At 40.0% G+C, this 21,747-nt stretch overlaps 1 protein-coding gene across 14 annotated transcripts in view; it reads right to left on the minus strand.

Moving 5' to 3' along the window:
• Positions 1-21,747, minus strand: part of tjp1b (tight junction protein 1b) — a 167,477-nt gene that overhangs the window by 2,313 nt on the left and 143,417 nt on the right. For 8 of the 14 annotated variants that reach the window (XM_052122804.1, XM_052122800.1, XM_052122801.1 and 5 more), the window contains 11 exons: positions 21,222-21,432; positions 20,968-21,068; positions 20,208-20,561; positions 18,865-19,101; positions 13,639-14,538; positions 12,281-12,372; positions 10,154-10,375; positions 9,918-10,057; positions 9,076-9,499; positions 5,527-5,744; positions 4,340-4,483 (listed from right to left, as the gene is read on the minus strand). In XM_052122804.1, coding sequence (XP_051978764.1) covers positions 4,340-4,483; positions 5,527-5,744; positions 9,076-9,499; positions 9,918-10,057; positions 10,154-10,375; positions 12,281-12,372; positions 13,639-14,538; positions 18,865-19,101; positions 20,208-20,561; positions 20,968-21,068; positions 21,222-21,432 — 3,043 coding nt within the window. The remainder of the gene's footprint in view (positions 1-4,339; positions 4,484-5,526; positions 5,745-9,075; positions 9,500-9,917; positions 10,058-10,153; positions 10,376-12,280; positions 12,373-13,638; positions 14,539-18,864; positions 19,102-20,207; positions 20,562-20,967; positions 21,069-21,221; positions 21,433-21,747) is intronic. The other 6 variants (XM_052122813.1, XM_052122806.1, XM_052122805.1 and 3 more) reach the window with 4 other exon arrangements.

Consider the following 21,747-nt stretch of genomic DNA (forward strand, 5'->3'; position numbering starts at 1 on the left):
CAGAGGTGTAGTAAAACAGGGATATGGAGATACCTTTGGAAGATGGAGACAGATTACAGCCTGGAACTCCTTTAAAACGGATACAGAGTTGGCTAATTTTCTCCTTAATGGGTAAGCATTGAGCATCATTCTGGCAACCTTCGTGAGCTTCGAATCTGGGGCGGTGCAGACAACTCTCCAATATTCTGAATTTGGACTGCAGTACCATTTCAAACGCTTCTTGTCAATCTTACATACAGCACATTTAACACTATTTCATGGATACATTATAAATAAATAAGGGATAAATATTTAAATAACAATTGTGTTTGTGTTCTGAGAATGCTGATGAAAACGATAAGAACAGAGGCTACACTCGTAATGGATTACTAGCCTACTCCATACTGCACAGTCCTGCATTGCCTACTATGTTTAATAATAAAGTAAAAAGCAATATGCAATAGAGCACAACAATGCACACCCCAATCCTTTTAGCCGCCTGGGTTCCGGAAGTATTTTTCCCCTTCATTTTTTCCATACGGATTTCATGAAATTCTTCATAAGAGTTCTAAACCATGAACCAAACCAACCAGCTCCGAGGCAAATCACAACATCGTAAAATTTTATTTGAAGCAAATATGTATTTGAAAATCAGACAAAAAGACAAAAGTACAAGACGTAACGTCTTTTATGAGGCAATGAACTAGAATCCCATGAAACATTACGAATGCATAGTTAAATTAAAAATAATGGAAAAATATAAAAGTATAGACACAATATACTTAAATTATATTGAAAAATATTCAGATATCCAAGTGGGCAGTCACTGCAGAGCTTGGCACACTTTGTTGGCCTTGATGTTTCAAAAGGTAGCATTACACTGTTGTCACATGACCACTTTATATCGCATTGAATGTTCCCAATGCGCTTTAAGTCCTCATGGTGGCATAGTGACTCGTCTCAATCCGGGTGGCGGAGGACGAATCTCAATCGCCTCCGCGTCTGAGACCGTCAATCCGCGCATCTGATCACGTGGCTTGTTGAGCGCGTTACCGTGGAGACGTAGCGCATGCGGAGGCTTCATGCTATTCTCCACAGCATCCACACACACAACTCACCACGCGTCCCACTGAGAGCAAGAACCACATTATAGCGACCACGAGGAGGTTAACCCATGTGACTCTACCCTCCCTAGCAACCGGGCCAATTTGGTTGCCAAGGAGACCTGTCTGGAGTCACTTAGAACACCCTGGATTCGAACTCGCGACTCACTCGCTGAGCTACCCAGGCCCCCCAAAAAACACTTTTTTGTTAAGTACTTACAATCCAATTAAAAAAAAAAAAAAAAGTTTTAAAGGGTTAGTTCACCCCACAATGAAAATTCGGTCATTGTTTACTCTCCGCTGGGTTGTTATAACCCAGCGGAGATGGGGCGTTCAAGTGACATCTTGTTTTGTTTATCTAAAAACAGGTCCGCCACAGCAGTAGAAACAACAGAACACAACACTGCTGCACCCAAACCAGAGAACAGAACTTCCTAAATGTGTCTGAAGAGTTTGTAGTCGAAAGAAATATGAATTTCTATGCCCAGCCGCATTTGTTTGAAACAGAGTACTCAATCATACAGAGAGATAGAGCAATCGGGAATGTCTGTCACCTCTTCTTCATTCTGAACCGGTGAGTATGTGACAGACCTCCACCTGAAGGGAGCAAAACCTTAGTGAAAACATTTGGTAGGTCTAACATTCTTGGCCAAATTCAAGTAGTTTTAACCGGCTAGTGAGATGTTAGCTTAAATATACTGTTATGAGAACGTTTTTGGACCGGTGCCAGTTCATAGGGGACAAAGTTTCCCACCAAAATGCCAAAAATCAACAGAATGTATCAGCCGCTTGTCATGGCTGATAGGACAAAAACTCTGGTAAACATAGAAAAAATATACCTTTTATCACGTGTCGTTTGCAGTCAGGTTAGGACACGGTGTGACTGTAGCTGCCTTCAGCCTCCTCAGACTATCTCTCTCAGTTTGATTGAGAACTCTGTTTCAAATAAATTAGGCTCAACTACAAACTCATCTGACATATTTAGTAAGTTCTGTTCTCTGGTTTGTGTGCAGCTGTGCTTTTGAAACTTGAAGACACGGTCACCATAAACTGCCATTGTATGACATCACTGAGCACAACATTTTTTCCACAATTTCTCCCTTTGTGTAAAGAAAAAGAAAGGAAGTCATATGGGTGAACTAACCCTTTAACTCTTAACTTAAGTCTGATCAAATAATAAGTCAAGACAGATCATTTGTCGTACAGGAAGTGGAAGGTCAAGTCTTTCATATTGCATTGTAGTTATATAGCACTGTACATACTCTGTACTTCTACTTGTACATTTGTAATCGAGCTATAGCGAGTTTTTGCTTAGTCTAACTCATTTCTTTGTCCAAGTATACATGAGAATGTACAATATTTGGCAGACCTATCAAATAATGAGTCATGAAAGAGAAGTTTGAAATTACTGCTGATGTTACAAACACTTCATTCATCAAACAACAAATGGAAAATCAAAATGAACATTACATTGTGAGATGCAGTTCTCCTTACAGTATGCTCTGTTAGACTGCCACTAATAATCTGATCTTTTGCATATCCAGGGGCGGCTGTGGCTCAGGTGGTAGAGCAGGTTGGCCACTAATCGCAGGGTTGGTGGTTTGATTCCCGGCCCACATGACTCCACATGCAGAAGTGTCCTTGGGCAAGACACTGAACCCCAAGTTGCTCCCAATAGCAGACTAGCACATTACATAGCAGCTCTGCCGTCATTGGTGTGTGAATGGGTGAATGAGACGCAGTGTAAAGCGCTTTGAATACTGCTAAGGTTAAAAAGGCACTATATAAGTGCAGACCATTTACCATATTCAGATTGTATGCAGATGAGTTTTTGATAGTCTAGACAGCAAAAAAAAAAAACCCCACATGAAATCTGATTTGTCCGAATCTGATTAAAACCATATCGAGAGGTGGTTTCAAACGCAATTTAAATCTGATTTTTTCAGATGTGTCTTTGTCCAGACGCTCTGGCTGCTCAATTCGGATTTCAAATGGTCTTTTGCGTTAGTCTTAACGCGACACACCACGATGACGTCAAAAAACAGTGACTGCAGCACGGATCATCACAATATTTACCAGTCTCCTCTGTCGCTGAGGTTTTCTTGCGACCGCGACTGGACAGGGCGCTTATTTGGAGAGCGAGATGATGCACCAAAGATGATTTTTCCCACATCTGTTTTGAAAGCATCGTCATGTGGGAACGCCTATGTCATTACCAAAGCAGCCCATGCTGTTTGATTATGTCTGAATGCGCAAATCTGATTTGATCACTTGCAATTAATAGTGAGGACAGTCTGCCTGAAAACATCTGACTTTAGAAGAAATCTGATTTGCCTGCAGTCTGGACATAGTCTTATATACTGCAGGGGTTTTCAAACTTTACGATGCCTAGGATGTCCTAATAGGACGATCTCCTTACAGGGGTTCCCGTTCCCCTGTTTTTTTTTTATTTCTTACAGTTAATAAACAAGGACTGTCAATACAAAAACAATCTCATAATTTCCAAACAGTCTTTAGAAAGCAAAATCAAATTCAGCCATGTCAATGTCTTTTTATTTCATTTCCATGCGCACCCCTTAGACCCCAGTTTGAAAATCCCTGGTATAATGCACATTTTGTCAAATATAGCAGGGCTTTCTATACAAACAAAATACTGCATGCTCTACAACTAGCATGTGTAGTATGGTTATATGCTATTCCGAAACAAAGCCAGACTTGGCCAAGGTCGCTTTTGTGAAAGCATCATGTTATCAGAATGGCTTGGCGTGAAAGGTTAAAGGCGCACTCAGCGATTCTTGAGAAACACTGTTGATATTCAAACTCAACTGCCAAAATAAACACACATCTTCATTCAGTGCCGCCCCCCCCCAAAATTCATGCATGTGCATTGCCAAGGGAACAACAGTAACCGTTTGGTTTGCTGAACAAAAGAACCACCCCCTGTTGCTGATTGGCTGGAGTAGTGTTCTTGTGGATCGATCCGATCCACTTTGTTTTTGTCCCATTGACAAAGCCAGGGCTGTGTACCAATACTAGGTTTTGTTTCAGCCCACCCACAGAACAGACAGTTAGCAGACTGAAGAGATATTTGCAGAATTTGACAAAAAGTGTACTGGATTAGAATTACTGAGTGCACCTTTAATTCAGAGAAACTAGAAAATGATACAACCAAAGGTGGGATGAATGAACCTCTTTCAAACAGATTGAATCCCGAACCCAAAAGACCCAAAGGAGGACAGAGAGAAAGGACAGCGTACCCGACGAGGAGTCGGAGGATTTTAGAGCAAAAGACCAACCATCAGGGGTCATAGACGCACAGTGTGGGAGACGCAGTTCCACCGGCTTCAGAAACTTCAGACCGTGAGGGCCGCACATCACCAGGGGACTGAGCAGCGTTTCACCTGTCAAACCACACAAACACAAAATGAGCTTCAAAGACCAAAATAATTTAGACTTAAAATAATAGACTTCTTGGTCTATAAACATATATAGAAATGTTTGACATTGGAATTTTGCACATCAAATACTACTAGATGAATTAAAATAAAATGTGTATTTTATGCACCAAACACTATTGACATTTAAAAAAAGGACATTGTGAAACATTTGCTGCTCAGCCTCAATAACTTAAAGAAAGATGACATCAAAACAGCTTATAATGTAAATCAATGAGATCTTTATAATGACAGATCAGGCTGTATGTCTGAAAATACATATAAATATTAGTTCAAACTTTAAATACATCTTATGAAATTACATGTCAGAATTTATTATTTATTCATTTAGTTTTTTGAGGTGGGAATGAATGTAATCTAATGGTGATTAAGGGATATAGCTCAAAAGCCTGTTGAATCGAATTTGATACACAGATTTCAACATGCTTTTTCAATAAAATAATGTAGTAAATTTTAATCATGCACACATTGCTTACTGTATATTCTGCAATTACTCATTTTAAAATACCAGTAACAATATAATAAAAATGTCACATCAAAAAGGCGAGTGCTTCGCAATACGGATGATGAAACGTCCAAAAGTTTCATTATATTAATCATGCAGAAGCTCTAGAAGGCTTGTTGTGATGCATGCGTTGGCTCATGCTACTCTCCGCGATCCACGCACAACTTACCAATTGAGAGCGAGAACCACTAATCGTGACCACGAGGAAGTTACCCCATGTAACTCTACCCTCCCTAGCAATCGGGCAAATTTGTTTGCTTAGAAGACCTGGTTTCACACACCCTGAATTCAAACTCGTGACTCCAGGGGTGGTAGTCCGCGTCAATACTCGCTGAGCTACACAGGCTACCCAGAATGATGATGCTGACCCCCCCAAAAAACATACCAAAAAAAATAAAAAAAACTGAACATTTGAAACAAAGCAAGAAAAAAAACAAACGAGGATGCATAATCTTTCATGTCTACACTTGTGAAGGACTCAGACCTTTCTCTTTGTCCAGAGGGGGCAAAATGCTGTTGTCTCTGCACACTTTGAAGTAGATCTCTTGCTCCACACTATCTGGGATGGCTCCTTGAGGAATGATGATACTGACTCCGGTCTCTATGGAGCTCAACACCCCACCGTTACAATTAAAGATGCCTCGCGCCGTGGCAACCACTGTGTGACCTTCATCTTCGTCATCATCATCCAGAGCATTAGGGCTAGAAAACAGACCATGGGGAGTCGTTCAGTAAAATGTGAAAAAAAAAAAAAAAATCTGTTATCTCTCTGAACATTCTGTGGAATGATCAAGTTTTTGAATTCTGCCCATTAAAAGCAGTCTGAAGGACTTCTAGAATCCTCTTAAAGATAGTGCCAAGGCACATTGTCTGTACTGCACAGAAATACAGTGTTTTGACCTCAAGGTTCTACATGCTGAGAATGAGAATCATCAGAATAATGTGAATTACAAGGAAACTCAACATTGAACTTGGACACATTAGTGTTTTAAAAAAGTAAAAAAAAAAACAAATGTGTCATGAAATTGCCTTCAAAGCTTTTTTTCTACATACAAAATAAATAAATAAATAAAAATAATATATTACATGTAACATATATACAGTTGAAGTCAGAAGTTTACATTCACCTTAGCCAAATACATTTCAACTCACAATGGTTCAGTTTTTCACAATTCCTGACATTTAATCGTAGAAAACATTCCCTGCCTTAGGTCAGTTAGGATCAATATTTTAAGAATGTGAAATGTCAGAATAATAGTAGAGAGAATTATATATTTCAGATTTTATTTCTTTCATCACATTCCCAGTGGGTCAGAAGTTTACGTACACTTTGTAAGTATTTGCCTTTAAACTTGGGTCAAACATTTTGGGAAGCCTTCCACAAGCTTCTCACAATAAGTTGCTGGAATTTTGTCCCATTCCCCAGACAGAACTGGTGTAACTGTGTCAGGTATCTAGGCCTCTTTGATCGTACACACTTTTTCAGTTCTGCCCACAAATTTCGTAATCGGATTGAGGTCAGGGCTTTGTGATGGCCACTGCAATACCTTGACTTTGTTGTCCTTAAGCCATTTTGCCACAACTTTAGGAGGTATGCTTGGTGTCGCTGTCCATTTGGAAGACCCATTTGTGACCGAACTTTAACTTCTTGGCTGATGTCTTGAGATGTTGCTTCAATATATCCACATCATTTTCCTTCCTCATGATGAAATCCATTTTGTGAAGTGCACCAGTACCTCCTGCAGCAAAGCACCCCCAGAACATGATACTGCCACCCCCATGATTTATGGTTGGGATGGTGCTCCTCAGCTTGCAAGCCTCACCCTTTTTCCTCCAAACATAATGATTGTCATCACTGCCAAAAAGTTAAAGTTTTGTTTCATCACACCAGAGGACATTTCTCCAAAAATATATTTTTCCCCATGTGCAATGGCAAACTGTAATTTTGCTTTTTATGGTGGTTTTGGAGCAGTGGCTTTTTCCTTGCTGAGCAGCCTTTCAGGTTGTGTCGATATAGGACTCGTTTTACTGTGGATATAGATACTTGTCTACCTGTTTCCTCCAGCATCTTCACAAGGTCCTGTGCTGTTGTTCAGGGATTGATTTGTACTTTTCACACCAAACTACATTCATTTCTAGGAGACAGAATGCATCTGCTTCCTGAGCAGTATGATGGCTACGTGGTTCCATGGTGTTTATACTTGCATACTATTGTTTGTACAGATGAACGTGGTACCTTCAGGCGTTTGGAAATTGCTCCCAAGGATGAACCAGACTTGTGGAGGTCCACAGTTTTCTGAAGTCTTGGCTGATTACTTTAGATTTCCCCATGATGTCAAGCAAAGAGGCACTGAGTTTGAAGGTAGGCCTTAAAATACATCCACAGGTACTCCTCCAATTGACTCCAATTAGCCTATCAGAAGCTAATTGCCTAAAGGCTTGACATCATTTTCTGGAATTGTCCAAGCTGCTTAAAGACACACTTAACTTAGTTTATGTAATCTTTTGATGCACTGGAATTGTGATATAATCAATTAAAAATTGAAACAATCTGTAAACAATTGTTAGAAAAATAAATTGTGTCATGCACAAAGTAGATGTGCTAAACGACTTATAAAAACTATAGTTTGCTAATTTTAAATCTGTGGAGTGGTTAAAAAAATTTGTTTTAATGACTTCAACCTAAGTCTATGTAAACTTCTGAATTCAACTGTGTGTGTGTGTGTGTGTGTGTGTGTGTGTGTGTGTGTGTGTGTATATATATGTGTAGACCTGTACATCTACATAGTCATGCGGTTATAAAATCAGCCAATAATGTGGCAGCAGTGCAGTGCATAAAATCTTGCAGATACGGGTCAGGAGCTTCAGTTAATGTTTACATCAACCATCAGAATGGGGAAAAATGTAATCTTAGTGATTTGGACCATAGCGTGATTGTTGGTGCCAGACAGGATGGTTTGAGTATTTCTGTAACTGCTGATCTTGTGGGATTTTCACACAACGGTCTCTAGAGTTTACTCTGAATGGTGCAAAAAAAAACAACAAACATCCAGTGAGGGGCAGTTCTGCTAAGAAAACAGCTTGTTAATGACAGAGGTCAGAGGAGAATGGCAAGCCTGGTCCAAGCTGACAGGAAGGTGACAGTAACCCAAATAAAAATGCATTACAACAGTGCTATGCAGAAAAGCATTTCTGATCATACAACATGTCGAACTTTGAGGCGGATGGGCTAAAGCAGCAGAAGACCCCTTCGGGTACCACTACTGTCAGCTAAGAACAGGAAACTGAAGCTGCAGGCTCACAAAAACTAGACAGTAGATGAGTAGAGGAACAACGTTGCCTGGTCTGACAAATCTGGATTTCTGCAGAGGTACACAAATAGTAGACCCACTCCAGTATCAGTTTTCTGTTCTTGGCTGACAGAAGTGGAACCCAACGTGGTCTTCTGCTGTTGAAGCCCATCGAGTGAGTATCTGAGTTAATGTAGCCTTTCTGTCAACAAGTCATTTTCGTTCACAGAATTGATGTTCACTGGATGTTTTTTGTTTTTCACACCATTCTCTATATATTCTAGAGACTGTTGTGTGTGAAAATCCCAGGAGATCAGCAGTTACAGAAATACTCAAACCAACCCGTCTGACACCAACAATCATGCCACGGTCTAAATAACTGAGATCAAATTTTTTCCCCATTCTGATGGTTGATGTGAACATTAACTGAAGCTCCTGACCCATATCTCCGTGATTTTATACATTACATTGCAATATAATATACACACACATGCACGCACATAAACACACATATTATGGGCTTAAAATATGACATGTATTTAGTGGGATATGCCCTTATATAATCAAAATAAAACATTTCTCAAATGAGAGTTTCTGCACCAATGACTTTTCTGGGCATTGCTGTAATTCAATGCATTTGAAATTAACAACTTGAATAGAAAGAGGGAAGTTAGTGTGGTGAAAAACAGGTACTAGCTGAAATAGCGGTCCACCAATCGGCTGACCTAATTTCCTCATCTTACCTGATGGGTATGGCCTTGGGAATGGCATTAATGTTGTTGTGCTGATATTTGGGCCTGTTGTCCATGGTGCGTGTGAAAGTGTCCACCCCGCTGTCAGTGTCCAGGGGTTGCGGCGAGATCTGAGGTTTCAGGTTATTGTTCACACTGGGCTTGGACTGCGTGTCATTGGGAAGCAGGTTGTGATTGAATTTGGGGCTCTCGAACTTGCGTTCAAAAGGTCGGGCGGAGCTGGTGTAAGGCTTCGGGACATAGCGGTTGTAGCTGGTTGGGACGTTCAGTGTTTTGGGAGGAGCATCAGTGCCGTTGACAGAAGACTTCGGGGGAAGGTAGCTGGTCTGGATGGGGTCGTCCCGAGCAGGAGCTCTGAGAGCGGACAGGTCCGGTTTGGCTTTGGGAGAACTTTGAGGATCTGGCACTGAATTCACTTGGAGAACACAGAGAGAGAGATGATACAAATGAACATGGAACCTTACTAACAAGTGTTACAGATCTTTTTTCAGACAATTTTGTGAACCAGTTTGAAGGATTAATTTAAAAGGATTCACTCACAAATCAAACTATATATCTATGGTTTGCAAGCAAGTTTTATTCCACATGAGAGCAGAATGTATTTTAGCCGATTAAATATTTTAGAGCACAGCAAAACTAGACAAAAAAAAATATATATATTTTGTTTTATGGAAAACAAACATTTGTTAAGAATGTGATTTTCTATTGCAATAAATGAATAGTGAAACATGTTTAAAATGATTTTAAAAACACAATAACAACATCAGAGTGGCACCAATATCACCATTCTGTACAGCTGTTGTACTTCTACAACATGTTAGTACTGTTCTTACCCTCTGTGTTGGTGAGTTTGGGCAGGGAAGTGGGTGGAGCAGCAGGGGTGGGCTGGCTATATGGAGCAGGTGATGGGTTCACAGGTGGCAAAGGCTCGTATCTCCTGTCCACAGGGCTCACCTTCTCTGAAGACTCCGTCCTGAAGCAAAAGATGCGTGAAGAATCAGAATCTAGACTGAAATCTTTATTGCCACATTGACTGTTTTTGGTGAAAGAAACTTTTATTGAGATGTACCTGACAAAAGGATATGCTATCTGTTGCTGTGATGGTTTGGGCGGCTCTTGGAAGCGGTTTATTCCAGGGTTGGGCTGACTCGTGGCCTTGCTGTCAAAACTGCGGCGGTCAAAGTAAGACAGCTGCTTCCTGTAGTATTCCTCATCTTCATCAGGATCATAGTGGTTGGAGCGGATCACGTCATCCCTTATACGTGTCTGAGGTTTCTGGGGCTCCGGGGCTCTAAGAACAGAGCAATGAATAGTAATGGGAAAGTGCACAACAATTAAACTAGGAAAGATCACATGTTTATATTATGTAATATCTAATGGCACTTTCCAGAATGAAGGTCAACCAGCAGAGGGCACTCTAGGAATGCTTTTGTTTTAAGGATCTTCAAACCATTCACCACTAATGGACAAGTGCAGGTACTATGCATTTTCAAAAAGATTTGCACTATAACTTTGTAAATGTATCTTTAAACTTCAAGAATGTTTTCCCAGGGGGGCCTGTGTAGCTCAGTGGTAAAGACGCTGGCTACCACCCCTGGAGTCGCGAGTTCGAATCCAGGGCGTGCTGAGTGACTCCAGCCAGGTCTTCTAAGCAACCAATTAAGCCCAGTTGTTAGGGTGGGTAGGGCCACATGGGGTACCACGTGGTCACGATTAGTGGTTTTTGCTCTCAATGGGGCGCATGGTAAGTTGTGCGTGGAATGCAGATAGTAGCATGTGCCTATACATGTGGAGATTCCGCGGTGTCATGCACACTGAGCCACTTGATAAATGCATGGATTGACTGTCTCAGAAGTGGAGGCAACTGAGACTTGTTCTCCACCACCCGGATTGAGGTGAGTAGCCACGCCACCACAAGGACCTACTAAGTAGTGGGAATTGGGCATGCCAACATTGGGGGACAAGGGGATACAAAAATAAATAAATAATAAAAAAAATGTGTTCCCCACACAGATTTCTAGAATTGCGACAATAACTTTAGCACCGTGCACTGAATCTTTAGCGTGATGGCAAGAGTTGTGAGGTTGCGTCAGAGATTAATTTGATGAGATAAAAAGGCTGGATACTGTGAAATAATAAAAAGAAAACTAGATAGGTACACTTTCTGAAGAAAATATGAGTGGCACTTGCCGTGGCAAAAGTGGCTGGTCACCACATTGTCCAACCAAGGGCCTCATTATTGCCCTAAATCAAAATGTTTCTAGATGTTCTAATGCAGAGACATGGGTGTTTCTATATGGTCGTTAGGGTGTAACTAGACAGTTGCCAGTATACTTCTTAATGGCTGCTTGATAGCTCGAGTGACACGAGCCAACCCCCATGTCTCTACGACATTCTAATCTGGAGATATCCCTTTCAGCCATTTTCAATGGAAGTCTATGGGCTTCAGTTGCTAAGGTGCTTTAGATGGTTGCTTGCGCATGGCTAAACATTTTCCAAGGTGATACTTACAGATTGCTTGCTAGCTCGAGTCAAAAGACCCCATCCCCATGTCTCTATTAACATTCTGATCCAGAGATATAATCCCTCAGATTTCCAGACAATGGAAATGGGATTTTTTTTCTCTGCTTTTTCGCCAGCTGGGCGAACATTGTACACTCGCCTGATGAACATTGCATGCCTGATGGCTTATAAAAGTCATAGCACATGTCTCCTTAATAAGCCAGTTGATTTTACACCTCATTCATGGGTGTAAGACAAACGGTGCGGGACGAGTTAGATGCTGAACTGTGAAAATTGGTTTAGGGATTTTGCAGCATCTATAAACTATGGTCAGAGAAATGTAATAGCCTAGACAGCCTTGCTATCATGCCTTCTTATTGCGTTGCATTTACTGGCTGCAAAGGAAATCAAACAAACAGTTAATGACTCTTATGAGCGGGTTCATTTAATGAATTGATCAAAAAGACTCACAAACTTTGAATCGTTGGTTTATTTGAATGAGGCTAACGGATGACTTGTCGAATCCGCCATAGCGGTACTCGCTGACTGAATGTTTATATGACAATGTGTAGTTAAAGATACGGGCATTTTAACTGGCAAGTAAGCATTTTTCTCGCCAAAAACACTTTTATTTGCCTTTGGTACCTGGATAGTATTAATTGTGGATCCTGTTTGTATCTATATGTGGTTATACCTGTAAGATGGTTTCTCCTGCTCCAGGTTGCTGAGAGAGTTGGCTTTGAGCACAGGGCCAGAAGTGCTCACAGGTTTAGGTATATCTGTTGGCTGTAAAGGAAAGTACATGCATTCAATCAACACTTTACAAACCAATTACACAACATACACTGCATTTTAAAACACAATAAAGAAGCACAATTATTCTGTACTCTTTAACACTAGAGATGCACCGAAAGTTCAGACAAAGAACATTTTCAGCCATTTTTGTTTTTTTTGGCTGAACGAGAAAAAAGGATGAAAATTTTGGCCGAATCCGTTATTTAAAAATTAAAAAACAGAAATACTGACATGAACGTGTTCATGTGAAATAATTCAGATTTAAATGACATTTTTGGCGCAGAATTGGTGGTATCACGTATACTTGCGAATTCACCATTTTTATCTGAAACTAGATCTGTAAGCGATACTAGCGGTTTCCACCTAAGTTGCACATTTTATTTATGCGTAAAACCATAATATTGCAATAACAATAAGCGAATGAAGCCGAATTTCCATACCATTTGTTTAAAATAATTTTTATTACATTTATTTTATTAAAACTTGGCTACTGTCACTGAGAAATCCAATATATTTTCCTCACAAGATCACATGGATGTTGGAATGATTCAGGGAAAACATATTTGTCCTTTGTTGTGTATTCTTAAGCACTTTGTAGCATGAATTTAAAATATTAAGCAATATTTTGAAAAGCTGTGGCAGCCAAGATGTTACAGTAATGATGCTACCTGAATAAGGAACAAGTGTAATCATGTAGAACATTCTTATGATATTTTGAATTGGTTTAGTTATTAAAGCTGAAGTGTGTAACTTTTTTTGGTATTAAAATATTTTCTCCTATCCCAACTTAATATACAGATACTATAAGTTCACTAATAACTATAAGTATTCATCGGTAAATTTTCTCAAAAACTAAAAAAAAAACTGTGTCTCTGTGGCACTATAAAAATTGCACTGTTTGTTTTGAGCATCATTGGCCAATGGTGTGAGTTGGGAGTGGGACTATCTGTTTGTTCGATTAAAAGCAGATAGAGGGCATTTTCAGAAAGCTGTTTGAAAACTGTTTATTTTTGCAAATCCCTTCAGTGGTGCAGAAATCACACACTTCAGCTTTAATTGTAGTTTTCCAAACAGTCTAATTTAAAATAGTAATTTTTCTTTTTCCAGCCTAGTGTATCGGCCAAGAATTTTCATTTTGATGCATCACCAGTTAATACATTGAATAAACTTTGCAAAAGATAGTTGAATAACAAAGACACTCCTCAACAAGAAAGTATGGGGTTTAATGTCATCAAGTGCTTAAGAAAATGGACAAACCCTGATTTCCGCTACGTCCCCAGTCTCCTTGGCTCGGTCTACAGACACGGAGCGCTTGTTCTCAAACATCTTCACCCTGTTGAGCACAGACTGTGGCTTCATAGCGGGGTCTTCATCATCATCATCTCTGGGGGGAGGTGGCAAAGGTTTGGGTGCTGCTGGGTGAGTCAGTTCCACTGGAGACAAAACCACCTCTGGTTTGGGAGGTGGAACAGGAGGTTCGGAGTTCACCATGGGTTCATGCTGGGCTGGTTTGTAGGCCCGGTTCGGGGGTCCAGGGTTGTGCGAGGGTCTCATCGCAGCATCGCTGTAATACTGCTTTGGTGGATCTGGCGAGCGGAGAGCGTTGCCTGGGAAACTATGTGGATCACGTTCGAAAGGCGAGCGAGCATCGTAGGAGGTTGCAGGAGGGGGCAGAGGCTCATCGTAGCGCACCAGTGCAGGTTTAGTGTGCCGTGCCCGGTTGTCATAGCCCATAGGGTGTGCCCCATCATAGTAAGACTGAGGGGGACTGAAATCCCTGGTGGGGCCATCCTCGTATGGAGAGCGGGGTTGGGGAGGAGGCTGGTGACCCTGAGGGAAGCTGGACACAGGTGGCGGTTGCGGTGAAGTCTGCTGCTGGTCGTAAGGGGGCCACTGCTCATTGTAGTGAGGCACACGGTTGTCGTAGTGCAGGTGCGGGTCATAGTTGTGAGGCTTTGGTTGTGCATAGCCACCACCGGGATAGCCACAAGGCAGGTGGTCGTACTGGCGGTATGGCTGTTGGTCCTGGTAGACAGGCTGGTGGCTGTAGGATAGAGAAGTGGGGGGTCCTAAAGCCTGCTGCTGGGGAGGGGGGGGCTTCATGCCGTGGTTCACTCGGACTGGCTCATCCATGCTGTATAGATCCTTTATATACATCTGTAAGGGGCAAAGCATCAACTATTAGAGTCTAAGAGCTAGAAAAGTGTCAAGTGCTTAAAGCGAATGCACAATTATACAGAAAAGAAACTTAAATTGTTAGAGGTAAGGAATTTTGAAAACTAAAGCAATTTGAGAAAAAGGAGAAGAATCTTTTCAAGGGTAATAAAACAAGCATAAGATTTCAAATCTTAGTACTAGAACTCCATTTACTGAAAGAAATACTAGTGCTTGCAAGGTAGCAAAAGAATAGTGTTAGAGTTTTAGGTAAGTTTAGGTTTAAGGACTTGGTAATGCGTAAATGAAATGCTGCATCAGAACTGCTTTGCCGTTGTCATGATTCTCTATGACAATTAAAATAATGTTAAAAACACCATATTTGCATTGAAATGGAAGAAACAAGACTAATCACATTTCATATGAAAATATTATGATGGCATCATCTTGTCAGATAGATTTTGAATGCCGAACATTCAAACAATGAAAGTTAATGGAAGATTTTCAAAAATAAAAAGGCCCCATTAACCCTCTGGGGTCTGAGGGTATTTTGAGCCCTGGAGAAGTTTTGACATGCCTTGACATTTGTGATTTTTTCAGTTGCTTAAAAACATATTAATGGATAAAGTCTGATAACACTGTATTCAACACAAACTGGGCTACAATAATATGTGAGCAACCTGTATGTACAGGTTTGTATTTTTGAGAAAATAAAGTTTATGCGTGGTCATTGAAATAAGGCCATATAACACATACTAAACATTTGTCCACAAGGCTTTTGAGAACTGGATCTTGTAGCCTAGAGTTTTTGCTACAAAATGATGTGAAAACCATCCTGATCACTCTAACTTTTGTAAGACAATTTTAGTGTTGAAAGGTCTTATGCGAGGAGGCTGGAGTACCTGACTGTACATTTTCTTTAAATTAAGACTTTACTTAATTTTAGACCTACACTATGGTAGGTTAAAGAAGTCTCTTCTGCTCACCAAGACTGCATTTATTTGATCCAAAATACAGTAAAACCATTGATCTTTTGAACTATTTTTACAATTTAAAAGAACAGTTTTCTATTTAAATATATTGTAAAATGCAATTTGTGATCAAAGCTGAATTTTCAGTATCATTACTGTAGTCTTCAGTGTCATATGATCCTTCAGAAATCATTATAATATGCTGATTTTCTAATATGGGCATAATTAAAGTGCAGTTTACTCATTTAATCTGAACACATATTTGCAAGCATAAGCTTTGTTGATGATAATGAGGCAGCATAAACACTAGATAAAATATAAATCTAAACATTCATATTATTTTTACATCATATTTATATCATACAGCATACAATTTAAATCCTTGCTTTAGCTGAAACAGCATTTAAATGGAACTAAAACTTGCTTATTGAAATTTGAGTATTCAAATTTCAATACTCTGAATCCTGGCTGTCAAGTCTGGAACAGTCCCACTAGTAAAATATGTACATGTTTATATAAAATAGCATGTCAGCTAATGAAAACTAAATGACTTACTCGTCCGAAATTGTATCCTCGGCGGGATCAAGTCTCTCTTCAAAATACAAACGTTCATCGGAGTCCCGCTCTTCTTCTGAGGAAAATGTTAACTCTTCCTTACTATCCAGGAGATTCTTTGCATGTATATCGTTACAAACGCGCAGTAAAGTGAATTAATTGTTTACATCAAACCTCTGAACACTGTCGGGGTGTGTACCATTTGCCTTGATCGTCTCAGCACATTAGCGTATGAATGGCGCGCTCTGCTGGTGGGTGTGATCACATTATCTATAATTAGATGAACCGGTAAAAACTGTACATCATTTTGTTTCATACAGATTACATTGCAGAAGAATATTTGAATTGTTTTATTTAAAAGTAGAAATCTTAAGCTTTCTTTAGACATATGTTTCATGTTTGTGTGATAAGTATTCGCTGAGTTTCAGTTCATTTTTGTGACGCGTTTCTGAAATATGCTCGTGAACACAGAGACAGCTGAAAGCTCACCCTTTTTATTTTCTTTATTTTACAAAAGCACAAGGTTTTGTTGTTATTGTGAGTGTACACAAATAAAAGTAGACCCTTTATAGTGTCTAATGATGTCTTACACTTATCTGTATGCCCCAAAATGACATAATATTTAAAATTGTTTCCGCTGTAATGGCGAAAATATCCAGCAGGACGCGCCGGCGCGTCCGTTGACCCCAGAGGGATAAACAACTTCAGCAGTTCATTGTGTTGACGTCTTTCCTATTGAAATAAAAAGCTAGGGCGGGACATATCGAAGGGCTCATCCATAGCTATGAACCATAATTTGCTACTTGCTATTGCTAGTTGCTGGCAGGTGATTTAAGGAGGGGGTACATTTTCATTATAGAGAGCATTTTATAGGACAAAAATAGTCACCAACATTTTTGGGCCATTTTCCCAAAAGATAAAGTAGTTTTTAAATGCGTTTATCTGCTAAAAGTTTATTTTGTCAATGTTTAGGAGTAAACTAGCATAAAGATAAACTAGCTCAAAGTCTTTTATTGGGTTTTTAATTAAACATTTCTTAAAAGTATAAAGATGAATGAATTAATGCAATTATTTTTAATCATTTGTAATAATTTTGTAGATAAAGTATACAAATGTTTGTGGAATATCAACAAATTTCTGCCTTGCAAGCACCATAGTAAATATGACTTCTGACTGATCAGAAAAAACATTTATAATGGATTAAATATGCAATAAAACAAGCATCTTATCAGTTTACTACACAGCTCTACAATTTGACAAGAAGCCCTTCAACATTGACATGTACAATTCCTCCACTTGGTTATGTTTCTTTGATTCCTCTCTTGAGTAATGTCTAATAAATATATAATAAGATCAAGTGAAGCTTTAAAAACATCATGTGTCTTGAAAAGCTCCTTCTCAAACTTCAAAGTATAGCCTGAAGACAGCAAAGCTGTAAAAGGTCCAACGCCTCCTACAAGACAATTTTACAGTGTGAAAATCACAAGAGCTCCTACATAACATCTTCAACTCAGATCTTTGAGAGCAAACATTGAAGACATTATGCACAATTAGTTCAGTTGTTTTCCTTTTACATTGCTGAAGATACTGTCTGCAGGTTAAATGAACATGCAACTACAGAAGTCCATTCTTGCAAATAAGGGAAAGGTCCGTTTGCAATTCAGTGACAACTCAACAGTGCATCTAGCGGCCGTCCGTACAGGTGTGATTCAGGTCAATGCCAAATGCTACAGTTATGGCCATCACTAAAGACTAGGGCTGGGCGATATAGCTAATACAATTCTATCTTGATACTTTAACTTTTTGATGTATTTGCTATAAAATGGCTTAAAAGGGTGATTTGTTTTTTCCCCAAACAAAGGGACCATTGTTTGAACCAACAAGACCCTTTTTGGAAAAGTAGATTTAAAAGGTTTAATACATTGCATGCTTTCCACACTATATTTAATTAAATGAACACGAGGAAGAGTGATATTTATCATCTATATCTGTCAAAATAACAATAAATAGTAATAGATAATGAGCAAAAATATAAACATACATAATTTTACTATATTGTGAGAGAGCGCTTGTTTGACTGACACGAGCACGTTCACGCTGAAGGAGGAGAAGCTAATAGTGCAATCGCTCATTCATAAGAGTAGCAGTATGCATGCTGCAAAATAGATCGACCCTGAATCTAGGCACAATCGGCCAATCACCGATCATGGATTTAAGATGAAAATCAGATGACTTAGATTGTTGGCAAATCGATCGTGCACCCCCCTATTTAGAAACTCAAATGGCAGCACTTATCAGTAGACCCAATATTAAAGAATCGTTAACCGATTAAGCAGAAAAGTGTGAATGTCAGTAAAAAATTATCAGTCAAACCTATTACCGGTGTTTCACTCTTGCTTAATTTTACATCGCCAGCAAAATCATCATAAATATTCGAATATACAATATATCGCCCAACCCTTCTACAGACAGAACAAGCTGAAAGAAATATCATACATTAGGTGCCATGCAAGAGGAGGTATTACGTGGCAACAAGTAAGAATACTGCACTTCTACGACTTAGAAAGATACAAATGCAATGGGCCCTTGTCCTCCTGTGGTGCATGTGTACCAGTTACACAGTCTCTGTTGTCGTGTCAGAGGAACACACGCAGCACATGCGTGGGGTGGAGCATCATGCAGACAGTGGAGTGGGAGGAGACAAAGAAAAAGTGATTGACAGGCAAGGTTGAAAAGAGAGAGCTGGGGTGGAACTGGGCCGGAATGTCCCGGGAGCAGATCCAGCCTCCGGTGGTGCTGGTACCTTTGGATCTGGGCCAGGAGGAAGCGACTGGTGGGGTTCGTGTGTTGGGGGCTGAGTGAGCTCGGGTTCAGGCTGGGGGTCGTGAACGGGGACAGGGCTGTTAAAGGAGACGGCCTGAGGGGTGCCAGGCGGCTCCTCTGGGTTCGTACCCGCTAGTGCTGCAGCGGGTTCGACAGCAGGGGGCGCTGCTGCCACTGTAGAGGGAGGGTGTGTAGAGGCCAGCGTGGCCTCGGTTTGCTGTGGAGTATGGGGCAAAAAGGTTATAGACAAACGCTGCCAACAGTACCGGCGACCAAAAGTAGCTACGACCACCAAATGTATCCATGAACAAAGTTTACCTGGTATTGAATCTTCTTTAGTTTTAAAAAGTTGCAGAAAAACAAGTGGTTCAAATCCTGTTGCATCTACAATTTTCCAGACTTACAAATCATATTTAGAGAGAGCATCTCTCAACACGTATTCCGAAGGAAAATAGGAGAGAGTAAAAGAAATTGAATCTAAAGGTTTCTGCTTAAATGCTTGAAATTCATTTTATACATAAATATTAATTGTGCCTATATATACATTTCTTCACAAATCAAAATTGCTATATTGTTTGCTATACTGTTTCCTGGACTCAATAGTGAAGGAAAAGCAGCCAAGATGTGTCCAACATACATGGGAACACTTTACTGTTTATAAAGCATCCCAGGTGGCACCTCATGATGTTGGTTGAGAATGCCAAGAGCAGAATTTTTGGTCACAATATAATAGGGCTGCAACGAACAGTTATTTTTATAATCGACTAATCGAACGATTAATTGACTATTCGAACGATTAATTGACTATTCAGGTGATTATTGCAATGATTAATCATTAGCTCTTGACCGATTATTCAGCTTGTGCCCCAATATAAAAGGTTGTATTAAATGTGCTTACTAACAGTAAAGAGGGCAAAAATCATCTTGTAAAAATACCTCTAAATGACATTCACTGAAATAAAAACACTTTTTATTGAATTCAGTAAAGTAATAACTGCAAAAACTCCTATTGTTATCAAGTGGTTTTCACTTGTTTTCCCATTTAAAATGGTCTAAAAATCCTTAAAACAAGATACATTTAATTGAGAAGCAATATTCAACAACGAAAGTTTTTGTCGACAATTGTTTTATTTCAGCCCTACTACATAATACCCAAAGTTCCATCTGCATAATTTGCAGTTTTGATGACCGTACTATTGTTCTGAAATGTAGTCTTTAGTAATACTAAAGAACGTGCAGGTGTCCAAACTTTTGATTTGGTTGTGCAAAACGTTATGCTAAAAAATACAACTGAAAGTTGTATGATATTCAACAAATCCATACCTGCTGAGGCGCTGCCATCTTAAACCCGGCTGGATTGATGCGGTTAACTGACTCTGGTTGTGGTATGGCATGGTGGAAGCTCGGGTACCCGGCTGCGTCCTGGATGACGGGCGGGTCCTCTCGCACAGGCTCGGATGAGCGTGTGATGGCCGGCTCGGTGGGAAGGCCCACCTCGTCGTTCATGGTCTCATCCAGCTCCTGGTCGGTGTAGGCCCCACCTTCCGTATCCGTGTCCTCGTAGTCGGAAGTGTGGCGACTGTCGGTGCTGTACATGCTGTACTCGCTGCCTGGCGCCGAGAGGTAGGAGAGGCGATCGTCGTGGATGTCAAGGTCATTGTCAGGAGCACCATCTGCCTGCAGGTGGACAGAAGGGGGAAGGGAGGGGTGGTTAGGATGAGTTTGATGACCCACAGCAGTGGATATGAAATGGAGGGTAAGAGTGGATACTAAGGCAAATCAAACTCTTTGGAATAGGGATCACGTGCAGAACTGTATATTCTGCTTTACTGAGTTATGTATGTGAAATAATCAGTCCTTATTACTATTGGATGGCAAGAAATTCTAATAACAAAGCCTGCATAGACTTACTTTCTGCTATGTTTTCTGTACATAGATTTCCAATAAATATGCCCCTAAATGGCAAATCTTCCTTTCTAGCTGTAGGAAAGGAAGTCAAAGGTCTGGCTATGAGAGACTAGGCTTAAGACAAAGAGTTGATAGATCCATATATTGGCATAGATGTTGAACTATAGAAGCTTACCTTGCCCTCTGAGACCCACACCAACTGATTCTGCTGCTGCTGGATGGTTTCTTTCAAAGCACCGTACCAGCCATCATTCATGTTGTTCAAGTTAATGGTGGCTAAAAGGAAGTAACAATGCAATTAATTACAGAAACCTTATCAAACATCAGAGTAAATCCATTAATAATATCCATGCATTGCCCTATTTAAGTGCAATGCATTAGTGGTGCTTGGATTACAGTCCATTTGCTTTTCAGTTTCGGTGTACTCACTGGTGAAGAGGTGATGGTTGTTCTTCCTCAGTTTGAGAGCACGCTCATACAGCTTTCTGGCACTCTTCCTGGACTCAGAACAGAGTCTGGTCCTCATGTTCTTTACGCCCTGTTTGCTGTCTGGATTCAGGAACACCACAATGGGATACCACTGAGCATAGTTCAGCCGATCCACTGCGTTAGGGGTGATGTCCAGCACTGCATGTTTGTCCTAACAGCACAAATTAAATAGTGAGATAGATGCCAAAGCCAGGTTGCGACAAAATCTGTCATGCAAATAACAGTGTATAATAATATAAATAATCAAATAAATATATTTGAAATATTTACAAATGTTAAAAATTGTTCTCTTTTTGTTCCCACTTAAGTCCTCTTTACAATCATACAGTTTTTTTTTTACCCAGCCAACCTGAAAATGTTACTGTAGTAATTTAATATTGATTATTACTTACTTTTGGTTTGCTTGTTTGTATACACTGGCAAGAAAAAGTATGTGAACCCTTTGGAATTATCTGGTTTTCTCATT

This window comes from Xyrauchen texanus, chromosome 49, assembly GCF_025860055.1.
Source record: "Xyrauchen texanus isolate HMW12.3.18 chromosome 49, RBS_HiC_50CHRs, whole genome shotgun sequence".
Lineage (NCBI taxonomy): Eukaryota > Metazoa > Chordata > Actinopteri > Cypriniformes > Catostomidae > Xyrauchen > Xyrauchen texanus.